This window comes from Thalia democratica, chromosome 9, assembly GCF_965202585.1.
Source record: "Thalia democratica chromosome 9, ktThaDemo2.hap1.1, whole genome shotgun sequence".
In the NCBI taxonomy this organism is placed as follows: Eukaryota; Metazoa; Chordata; class Thaliacea; order Salpida; family Salpidae; genus Thalia; species Thalia democratica.
In genome coordinates this window covers 30,756,089-30,768,200 of record NC_139173.1, presented here as the reverse complement: position 1 = coordinate 30,768,200, position 12,112 = coordinate 30,756,089, and the positions used below count along the sequence as shown (strand labels likewise).

Sequence of the window (12,112 nt, the reverse complement as noted above, 5' to 3'; positions counted from 1 at the left end):
TTTTTTTTTGCTTATTACAGTTTTGATTTGTTAATTTTGAAATTTACAAATAAAAGTCGAAATGCGACAACAAGTTTAAATCAACTTCAAAACTTTGTTTATGTCTATTTAAAATATTATTCGTTTAAATTTTCTTATTAGTTTATTAACAGGAGTTGTTAAAAAAATTCAAATAAATTTTTACTATGTTTAGTATTTTTCAGTTTTAAGTATAGTATTTAGTAAAACTATATTGTATTGAACCTAACTATTTTTCAGTTTTACAAGCACCAGCTGGTAGATGAAGAAACGTATTTGCTGTCACCTAGTGGTAACTATTTTGTTCCGGAGTGGGGAGAATGGCAAAATTTTGTTGATTACATCAAAGACCTTCCTCTCATACCTCATCCAGAGGTTAAAAAAAAACTAAACACTTTTAATGTAAAAGCTATTTAAAAATCAGTCTTAAATGTAATACTATATGAAAGAATGATTTTGTAACTTTGGGTACATGCAACTAATAACTTTATAAAATTTAAAGTACAGTATCTGAAGTTTTTTGTGTTGGGAAAAAAAATTAAAAATAGCTTAAGGATTATTTGGTTTTAGATAATTTTAAACGCTTGTTAAAATGAATAAATTTTAAAACCCATGTTTTATATGAAACATAAGCAGAATTTTTTTTTAATTATCATTTAATAATTAATAAAGCATTTTTAATAAAAAATTTATGCAGGTTTTCGGTCTGCATGAGAACGCGGACATCACCAAGGACAACAAGGAAACCCACGAGCTGTTCGACGGGGTCCTCCTCACGTTGCCGCGGCAACAGGGCGGAGGGGGCAAGTCGGCGGAGGAGGTCATCGACGATTTGGCGGGAGACATCCTGGAAAAACTTCCTGCTGATTTCGACCTGGAAGAGGTGATGACGAAATATCCGGTTATCTACACCGAATCCATGAACACCGTTCTAAGGTATTTACTACATATGTATTATATTTTTTTTTAATAACTTTTTTAAAAATCCCATCTTTCATTTTAATTTCAAATAGGAACGAATTACCAAGCTTTTATAAACAAATCACTATTCAAGCTCATTTTTTTATATTATTTTTTGTAAAGTATTCAATACTCAATATGCTTCACTTATGAGTAAAAACTTTTCTTTGTGTATTTTCATTTGTCTTATGAAACTTTTATACTGTTGTTTAATATTAGCTTGTAATAAAACTAAAAGTATCTTTCAATTATAGAAAAAGCTATTTGTATTGTACAATAAAAACCTAATTCAAAATAATTAGAAAATAAATATAACGCATAAGTCGACTTGTAGTAAACTTTAAGTACCTTTCGTTTAATTTCAACCATTTATTTTACAGTTTTGATAACCTTTCTCCAAGTACCAGCAAACAATAATAAACAATCAATAATATTTAACAAAACAGACAGGAGCTGATCAGGTTCAACCGGCTTACCGTGGTGATACGAAGCTCGCTCCAGTCACTCCGCAAAGCCATCAAGGGGCTGGTGGTGATGAACTCCGAGCTGGAGGAGGTCTTCAACTCCATGCTCACCGGCAAGGTTCCCAACATGTGGGCCGCAAAATCCTACCCGAGCCTCAAGCCGCTGGGTGGCTACATCGCCGGTAAAACGTTTTAATTGGTTTGTCAGTGAGGGTTTGTTAAACGTATATGGCAAGCGTATGTGCAAAACAAACTTTCAAATAAAAAAAGCAAAGTTTTTTAGTAGTCTTGAGTTTGTTTACAATTGAAAAACAATTATGTAAACCTTTTTGGAAATTAACTTCTTTAATTTTACTCAATACTTATATTTTACAAAATGGTATTGCTAAAAACTTTAAGTAAATTATAATTTGACCTGTTATTTATTTTTTTGAAAGTATGTGTATTGTTGCATAAGTAAGTTTATTATATATAATACTTCATAATATTTGCAACAGACTTGCTAGCTCGCCTGCAGTTTTTCAACAAATGGATCAAAGAAGGAACTCCCAATGTTTTCTGGATTTCAGGATTTTATTTCACTCAGTCGTTTTTGACCGGCGCCACTCAAAATTACTCCAGAAAGTTAGTTGAGTTAAAACAAAGGAATTACTTGTACACTTACTGTTGGAATATTGTTCAAACACAAGGAATGTTTTTTTAATAACTTTTTCTGAAATCTATTTTTATCCCATTTCGTTACTAACTAACTTGTGCTATCTCAAAATTAGAAGTAACAAATGTTATTTTGCATAAACTAAAATTTTTTCTTTATATTTGCTAACTTATAACTATTATTTCTAATTAATTGTTATTAAAATCAGATCCAAGTTAATGCATTAAAAACAACCAATCTAATTTATATATAATATATAAATTAAAAAAAAATTAAATTACTTAGTTTTAATTAACCAATATTATTAAACAAACTTTATAAATTTAATTTTTAACAGATACACGATACCAATAGACCATGTCGGTTTTGAATTTGAAGTTCTTTGCAATTCTGAAAGTGGAATTTATAATAAACCCGAAGATGGTTAAAACCTTATTTAATCATTTAAATTTTTCAATGCGACAAAATTGTTAATTTTTTTTAGAATTATAATTAACCAAAAGCTTTGTTTTATAGAAAAGCTGTTAAACTAAAACACAACGCAAACAACTATCAAAAAAGCTAATTCTTCTATATATTATAGCAATTAGACATTTTTTTTTAGTTTTTATTTTAGCTAGATAAAGTGTTTTATCACCAACTCGTAGTATATAAAATAAAAAAAATATATAAAAAGTTTAAAAAGTTTAACTCTGATACTATTAGTTTGAAAAGCTTAAATTAATTGATTAAATTATAATGAGTAGTAACTTTTTAAATACGCTTGTTTTTTACGAAACTTAATTTTTTTTATCTATGCAAAAACTTTGCTTTATGTTTTAATAATGCTTAAAATTTAGTTTTATTTTAATTTTTTTTAACCTTTTAGCAATTTAATCACACAAAACTGCTTTTAAACATTTTACATTAAAAACAAAAACTACACAAACAAATAATACAGGGGTGTACGTGAAGGGTCTGTTCATAGAGGGCGCCAGATGGTGCCAGGACACGAACGAGGTGGCCGAGTCGCACCCCAAGATCCTGTTCGAGCAGCTGCCCATCTTGTGGCTGCAGCCGGGCGTGAAGAAGGACTTCAAGGAGAGGAAGACTTACACGTGTCCCGTGTACAAGACCAGCGCTCGCAGGGGAACCCTGTCAACCACTGGTAACTTTTTTATTTATAATTGTTTTTTTTTGCCTAACAGTATTAGATTTGATTTTTTTTTAAATACGGTGAATAATTTTTATTAACCTTTTCTTTTTTTAACTTTTAGAATTTTTAGTTTACTCCAAATTTTACTATGTAATGTTTATTTTTAGTTTTAAAAGTAGCATACTAATATTACCAGTTCGAGAATATTTATTTTATCTAAAAAAGAAGAATGCGTTTTTTATTATATTGGGTTAAACTTTGAACTGTTCTTATAAAGTTGGAGTATGTTTTAGGGGTTGAAGATATATTATTTAAACAATTTTAAAAAGTTTTCATAATTTTGCTATCTTCACTATGTATGTTATGCTTAGATAAGAATATATATTAATTTGTATTATTTATATTATCAGCACTTTATAACAATGTTACAATACATTTCAGGCCACTCGACAAATTTTGTGATGATGATTGAATTGCCCAGTAAAAAGCGTCAAAGTCACTGGATTAACAGAGGGGTGGCGGCCCTCTGCCAACTTGACGATTGATAATATTCAATCTGTTTTGTAACTTTGAAATATTTGCTGTGTTTAACTTCAAATTACTGTGAAAATTAACATATTTACAGTGTGTCTTCAATATTTTTACTGTGAAAATTTTACTGTCATTTTATTTACTGTGTAAAACTTAATCTTATCATACGTACTTTGCAAACACAATAAAATTCACTGTATTTAACTTGAGCTTGTTTTATAAACATAGTAGAAAATAGGTATTCAATCGTTTATGAATCATTGATAAATAGATTTTAAATTTTTTAAATTACCTCATGTGCACAAAGTCTTGTTTTTAGTGATCTACTATGAACAGCTTTTTAAAACTTTAAGGTTCTTTGGTTTGTTTAAAACACTGCTACTGTTTATAACCAAAAACTACTCACAATGTCCAAATATTAACAAGATTGATTTAGTTTTTGATACAAAGGTCATTCTTTTTTTCAAACACTTTTGCCCACTAGCAACTTTTTTTACAAAGATTTTAAACAGATGATAAATTCTGTAAGTCATCCTACAGTCCTTATTTATAAATATTCTTAATATTTTTGAGTTTTGCTGTTTTTACTACTGAAGTCATTGAAAACTACACACTTCATTATTTTCTTTTAAAAAACTAAATAAGATCTTTAGTTAAGCTGTTAGACAAATTAAACTTTCTAAGAGTTATTATTTAAGACATATATCAAACAAATATATATCTTGTTGTATTTCAAAATCTATGCAAAACTTGATTTATTTAAAACAGCAGTAAATTTTCAGAAAATACTTTATTACAAAAAGCTCGAAAAAGTACGAGTTTATCAAAAACAATCAGAAAAATATTATTTATTCACAGAAGTTTGGTAGTGAGCGACGGAAACTTTTAGAGCGGCCAAAAACTCATCGCCAGAGGGCACTATTTGGTCTTCTGGGAGGAGAAAACCGTACTGGCCCAGATCTCTGAGCTCGATGGTCCAGTTGATTGGAATTCCTGCCACCCCGGCCGTCCAGTCCGCGGTCACTCCGCTGCACTCGTCTGTTGATTAATAATAAAACCGAAAATTATTAACGACACAAAAATTTTTGTAATTTAAAAAAGTTGATTTTGAACTACTTTTTTTGGTTTTAAAAATTAAAAGAAGTTTTAGTTCACAGTTTTATGCTGCTTTGAAAACTCGTAAATTTCAACTGTTTTAAAACAATAGTTCATAGATGTGGTATAAAAAAATATATTTATAAGCTAATTAGAACACTTCAAAGACAAGCAAATATTTTTTGTAGTCTACTGGTCAATTAAAACTTACATATAGTTTGACCGCCTTGACCAAAAGTGAACTCGGTTCCGTACAAAGCCTTTATTGCGTCATACATGTCTTGTCCGAGTTGGTCCTTTAAAAAAACATTTAACAACTAAACTTATACATTTTAGTATACATAAACGAGATGTGTTTAGCCTTAATTTAAATGAAAGCAGTCTAGAAAAAAAAAATTTTACGAAAGTTTGGTATTTTACTAAAACACATTACAACAGTTTCAACTCTAAAAGGCATATTTAGCCTTTACAATAACAAAAACAGCCCATAAAAACGTTCAAAAAGCAAACTTTCTGCCTTTTACGATAGTTGCTTCAACTCACGTGCAGGGCCTGGTTCGCCGGCACGGTCACCAGGTCGAAGTTGTACGGGTAGAGGAGGTACTGGCCGTACGAGTGGACGGTGATGACCGTGTCTATGACGTCACTGTTGGCTTCTATGAAGTAGGACAGGTGGCGGGTGCAGGACTCGGAAAAGGCCACTGGTCCGTGGTACGTCAGGTCGCACGGGAAGGGAGACGCTCCGACCTCTGAATAATTATTTAAAAGGTTATATTTAGTACTATTGGGGACTTTAAGTTTGAGTTACGTTTATTTTTCACACGTTGCAGTTGTTGTAACGAAGATAAAATTGAAGTTTAATTAAACGATGTGTTTCTAGTTTATCCTAAGTAGAACTTCTGTGCAATTTGAAATAATAAAAAACTTATCAGTGATTCTATTTGTTTTTAGTATGATTTTGAAAGTTTAACAAAAATATTCGACAGTTGATTTTCAAAACTTTTTTTTTCTAATAACTCCTTTAGTCTGTTTAGTAACTTCTTAGAATTTCGCTTTTTTCTACTACATTTATGAAATATTTAAGACCTTTAGTTAAGGAGAGTAGATACTAAGCACAAATCTAAAACGTTTCCTATTTTATATTTTATTCTTTTTAACTTAACTAGTATGAGTATCAAACATTGTTACCTGCCCAGTGGTAATTCCAGTTTCTGTTTGGGTCAACTCCCTGACAAGTGCTGCCTGCCTCCAAGTTCACCCCTTTGCTTCTCGTTTTCCTCCACAAACGTTCCTCCTAATATATCAATTACGTTAAATAACACATATATACTTATTTGAATAGAAAAACTAACAATTCCTCCGGTAAAAGTGTGCGCGTAACCGTCAATGTTGACCATCGGGACGATGTACCAGTCCACGGTATCGGCCATGTACGCTAGGTCCGGGTCAGTCAGTATCTTAAAAAATAAAGAAGTTTTAAAATTAAAAAAATCAGTTTTAAATTAGTAAGTATTAATTTTTGTTTTATAGAAGTTTAGAACTACATCAAACTAAATGAAAACTATTTGAAACATAACAAATCAGACTATTAAAAATATACTATCAGTTTTGAAGAACAATAAACTAAAAACAAAATGAACAAAAAGGTGATGTATCACTTAGTCAATTAAAAGGTCATATAATAATTTTCGATTTGCCTGAGCAAAAATTATTTCATTAAAATGCATTTTATGGTTTAGCCTTTATTTAGTTTACCTGAGCGAAAGCGTACAAGATAGATGCAGCGGTGATCCACTCTCGGGCGTGCGTGAGTCCGTCAACGTATATGGCTCTCTTGCTTACGCTCGGGTCCGTCTGCACCTTCAGCGCGTTTATTTTCCTGCCCTCGTAAGTGGTGCCCACCTGAAACTGGGTGACCACCGGTGAGAACGCCTCTGTAACCAAGTCCATCCATTCTTGTATCTGTAAAAGTGTGTAAAATTGCAAAACTCTTAAATGTATTTTTTCTAGGACAATACAGTTTATACTCAGTATGTATATTTTTCACAATATGAACTTATAATTTTTGGTTATATCAAGCCACTATTTAAACCAGGGTTTTCAAAACTTTTTTTTTCATAAGGCCTTATTTAAAGAAATAAAATAGCTATGGCCCCTTCCGACAGGACTTCTCAAAAAACTAACCTTAAATACGCTTTTTTTTTAAAGAACCTTTTTTTGCTCTTCATCATCAATTCTAAAATATCTAGTGTTAGATTCAAATAATGGCATCATGGCCCCTTAGCAGCTTATGGCCCTATTAATTTCTGATATGGCCCTTTTTTGGAAACCCTGATTTAAACTGAACTTTAACCTTTATTTCTTACGCTCAATAATTTGTGTAAAATGCAATATCTTTCATCCCTTTAATACAATACTGGAAACGGCTCTAAATTGCACGAGGTTACTAAACGCAATTTTGCATTTTTATCCCCTCGTGCAAAAGTGTCGTTGTGCAAAAGTATCTTCGTGCAATTTTCTACCCTCGTGCAATTTTGATAGCTACCCTACAATACTAGTTACCCTTACAAATCAATTAAAATTAACGATATTTGTATAAAACTTCAGTTAGTCAAAAACATTAAACATTTTCACCATTAAACAGTATTTTGCAAAGCAAAAGCAATGCAGAGTTTTTGTTGTGGTAATAAAAATAAATCTAAAGTAAACAAATTTGTCAAAAAATTCATTAACCTTCAGTATATTTTACAAAGTTATTGTGACAGTCAAATATTGTAAATAAAAATACCATAAATTCATGTCAGTAAGAGTCGACTTTTGATTTTTTTTATAAAACCTTGTTTAAATAGTATAGCATAAATTTGAAAATTTTTACTAATATAAACAACTTAAAACTTTGTAGAAAAAAAACTTCAGACAAAATATTGAATCATGGTAACATTGTAATTAAAGAATTATCTAAATGTCCAGTCAAAACAAACTAGATTAGAAAACTTTGCGTAAAATCATAAAAGTTTGAAGTTTTAAGTATAACAACATCGTTTTTGTAAATCCAGAAAGTTATTAGACTCAAATGCACATATTTTCTGTTTCAAGAAAAACAACTAATACCTCTTCAGGAGTGTGGTATCTTGAATAATTGAAATCGTTTAGATCTCTCAGCTCCACTCTCTCCTGCCTCCTCATCTCTGCCTGCTGATCTTCGACCAGTCCCTGCACGTTGGGGATCATCACCCTCAAGTCTTCCAGCTTTCCGGAGAGTTCATCCCTGAATGTTGATAGCTTGTCCGAAGATATCAGGATGTCTGAGGAGCGGCCGATGACGCTCGAAGGTTGCCAAACATCTATCTGAGAAGTTTATTAATAATAATAAAAAAACTACAATTTAAATTTTATCTGACATCATGTTTACACTTAAAAAATTATCTAACAAGGATTGAATTAGCTGTTTGTGATGAAAACTAACAACCAAATGTTGTGAAAAAAAACATTTAGTTGTAGCTTGAGTTTTTTATTATACAAGGTTTTAAAGTTAATTTACTAATGACTTTTAAAAGTAGCAAAACTTAATTTTTTCTCTAAAAAATAAAGTATATATTGATAGTAAGTGCAACTTTTTTTGATATATACACTCAAAACTTCTAGCCTTTAGTTTGTATTATTTTGACAAAGCTTCATTAAAAACAACTATAACTTCACGCTTTTTAAGTAAGGTCTACACAGTTAATTAAAACTTACAAATGGATCATTGATTTTGACAAACTCTTTAAGTACATTTAACTCATCTTCGTTTTTTGGTGTCAACTTCCAAACTTGACTTCTAAAATTTATTAAACAACATTAAAATTAACATTTAAAGGTGTAAATTTTAGTAATAATTTTTTTAAGCTTAAAACAAACAATCATTTTAATATTTTGAAAATAAATACTTTTTTTACGAACCCTACATAACTTTTAATGTCTAAATCGATAAAATCTTTCTTCCAAATCTCAAAAATATTATTTTGTATAAATATGGTAGTTTAATATATTATGCGCTTAATATAAATTATTTCATTATGCAAAAGAATTTTTAAATTCATACATAATTACGTTTGTTAAAAATGTACAAAAATGTAGTATATTGTGTTGAATATCAACATTTTCATAGGTAAAAAAGGTTCCTTAAGTTATAACTTAGTTTTGTCAACTAAGTAACTAACCCTTCGTAAATAACTCTTGCTTTACTTATATAAACCAAAACTAAAGTTATTAAAACAAAAAGATTGAAATTGTATTTCACCATTTTGTCGTTTATACTACAACATTTGCTACTACTCGAAAAAAAACAACTTTAATTTTTTACGGTAAGTTTAATTATTAACGAAATCAATTAATCATTAGCGTGACAGTGACACTAATTTTGGTTAGCGAAAACAATTTTATTATCTACATAAAGCTCGCTTTGTAAACATTGTTTATTAATTGCAAACATATTAGTGGACATTTTGTTTGTTTTGTCGGAATTTTGTTGTTTGAATTGGTGATAAAATTCCGTATTAAATAAATGCCGAATTCAATTTAAACTTCTAACACGTTTAAGGTTGTAAATCAAACCTTGGACATTTGCTTTACAAATTTAAATAATCCACTTTAAGAGCTATAAAAGAATTTTGAAGACATTTAGGTTTATTATTATCGCCTTGTAATAAATCACTTAGCTTTAATTGAATGAAAAAATATACTTACCTGTTCGCAAAATTAATTTATTAAGCATTTTATTAATTTACACTCAATGCTCGTAAAGTTTTTTATTGTTTATTTACATATACAACCTTTTTACAACTGTTTTAAAAGGTTTTAATCAACCAAATATAGCTTATAACTGCATTGCTAGTATTATTTCTACATGTTTTGAAAGCTTACAACTTTGCAGTTTTCAATGTCATTCATTTTGTAATAGTTTTTAATTCATATAATAAATTTTACTTGTTAATGTTTGTACTCTATTAAATATAGTAGTGTTCTCAGGATCACTGCAATCAGAAAACAGTTTCAGAATGCCAGCACAATACTAAGAATACCCAAGAGAAGACGCAATGAATTAATAGGATAAAATTCCCTCAAAAAATTTCAGTTTTAGAAGCGTGTAGCTATACAATGTTTTTTAATTAGAATTCATGTGCTCAAAACGAAGTTTACTTTTAGATTTAAAGTTTAAAACGATACTGTTTAAATATTCGTTTATACGAAGTTAACTCTTTAGGAAATTTTAAAAAATACTTTTGCTTAATATTTACAATCCTGGACAAGATGTTAAAAGGTATCTAAGTGGTGTGCGACTCGATAACCGAAAAGTTTTTTAGTGTACCAGGTCCTAGGACCAAACATTTTGAGCGTTTTTTTTTCGTTCAATATACACTATAATGTTTCATGGTAATATCTCCGAATACTGTCGTAGTAGATTTATACTTTAATACTCACTAAAAGATCCCAAAAGCAAAACTAAACTTTATATGCTTTTAAGGTTTATAATTATCTTATTAAATGTACAATAAGTTTATGTATCAAGCTTTTTATATAAGAAGTATGTGTAGTATATAACTGATTTATTTATAATTGTCATTAATAACGCAGAGATAACTATAATAAGCATAATTATAAGAACATAACTATAAAAAATTTAGATTTTTTATGTAAATGTATTTGTAATAAAAAGCCTTTTTTTTACTAAAAATAGCTAAGAATAATCGTAATACTGGACAGAAGTTAATTGATATTATAATAATTCTTAAACTATTTAATGAAAATTATGTAAAATGTTTTTTTTTAAGTTTAATGTAACAAATAAAAACTAAGAATTTAAAATGTAAAACTTTTTATTAAATTTTAATTGTACTTATAACTTTAATTTAATTCATAGCCTAAAATATCAGGGTTATCAATATTCAAGTAAAAAATTAAACAGAAAATGTTAATTTTTTAAATGAATATGAACAAAATTACTACTGACTTAATAAAAAACATATAGTAGTTAAATAGCTAATTGTTACTTTTTTACTTTTATGGTATTAATAAAAAAAACTCTTTTTTGATAACAATTATTTTGATAAAATTCTATGGTTAGAATTAAAGCATTAAAACCTAAAAGTTTAAATGAAAACATAATTTTTATAATTTATTGAAGAAAAAAAATTATTATTTTTTAATTTATACTATCAAACTTATTTTTGAGTTTTAAAACTTTTAAACAATGTCTTTTAAGTTGTAAAAATATTACTATAATGTGAAACATTGATAAGTGTTTTGTGTTTATAAAAATATTGGTGTAAACCTATGTTTAATCCACAAATAAAATCAAATAATAGAAATGTAAATATTATTTTAAATACTAAGTACATATATATACGTATATATTATAAATATTTAGTAAGTAGTATGGGCGACGCGTGATAAAAAGATAGAAACTACGGAGTAAAACCTACTAATTAAAATACTAATGAAATTTTTAATAATAAAAAATTCATACGTAAGTTGGTAAGTGCTAAAAATAAAAAAAACATTAAGTTGTTATAATTTTCCTCAACTTTATAACGTCATGACGCGTCAAAACTGGTTAGTAGAAAAAAAAGATTTAAAAATTTAACTGTAAATTTTATAGTTAGTACCATTTCTTATTAATTATAAAATATATTTTTTTATTTATTAACTGATTTAAGTTTTTGCAAAGCTTTGTCAACCTTGCAGATTTATTAAAGTGTTTTAATAAGTTTAAAAAAATTGTCTTCAAAATTATATTTAAAGAATCTTTGAATATAAGTTTTAAATACTTTGTTTTCTTCTTTTTAGAAAACAGCACACAAATTAGTACTTATGTAAAAAATTGTTTCTGCTGTACAAGATTATTTTTTGTTTCTGCTTGCAAAATGATAAGCTATTAGTAGTTTATTTAAAGCGGAAATTTATGTAATTTCGGTCGATAAGAAGCTATATTTTAACAAGCTATATTAGCTATATATATTTTTTATATTTCTAAAATAAGTACTGTTTATATAAGTTATAGGACATCAAAGTTATACTCTCTAAACAAGAAAACTTGATAACCAAGCTGTTACTTTTTTATAAAATGTGTTACTTTTTGAAAAAGTGACAATGAAAAAAAATTGTAGCAGCAGTTTATTTAGCTTATTTTCTAAACGGTAATAATCAAAATACACTTTGAAATTTTAAAATTTGCTTAGTAAGTTGTACAAATAAAGTTAAAAAACTGTTTGA

General features: G+C 28.4%; 2 protein-coding genes across 2 annotated transcripts in view; one reads left to right on the top strand and one right to left on the bottom strand.

Moving 5' to 3' along the window:
* The window catches only part of LOC145843759 (dynein axonemal heavy chain 3-like), a 44,733-nt gene extending 40,903 nt beyond the window's left edge, over positions 1-3,830 (top strand). Inside the window, exons 66-72 of the mRNA XM_082950979.1 lie at positions 259-393; positions 716-954; positions 1,425-1,624; positions 1,940-2,066; positions 2,435-2,520; positions 3,038-3,244; positions 3,674-3,830. Of these exons, the coding sequence (XP_082807105.1) occupies positions 259-393; positions 716-954; positions 1,425-1,624; positions 1,940-2,066; positions 2,435-2,520; positions 3,038-3,244; positions 3,674-3,777 (1,098 nt within the window). The 3' untranslated portion in view covers positions 3,778-3,830. The remainder of the gene's footprint in view (positions 1-258; positions 394-715; positions 955-1,424; positions 1,625-1,939; positions 2,067-2,434; positions 2,521-3,037; positions 3,245-3,673) is intronic.
* A 777-nt stretch (positions 3,831-4,607) lies between these two features.
* LOC145845181 (carboxypeptidase B-like) lies at positions 4,608-9,463 on the bottom strand. Its single transcript, XM_082952604.1, has 8 exons — positions 9,455-9,463; positions 7,970-8,206; positions 6,614-6,820; positions 6,211-6,315; positions 6,047-6,149; positions 5,402-5,607; positions 5,070-5,154; positions 4,608-4,801 (listed from the first exon to the last, which is right to left on the bottom strand). The coding sequence occupies exons 1-8, from the start codon at positions 9,461-9,463 to the stop codon at positions 4,608-4,610; spliced, it is 1,146 nt and encodes a 381-aa protein (XP_082808730.1).
* Between the last annotated feature and the right edge of the window lie 2,649 nt (positions 9,464-12,112).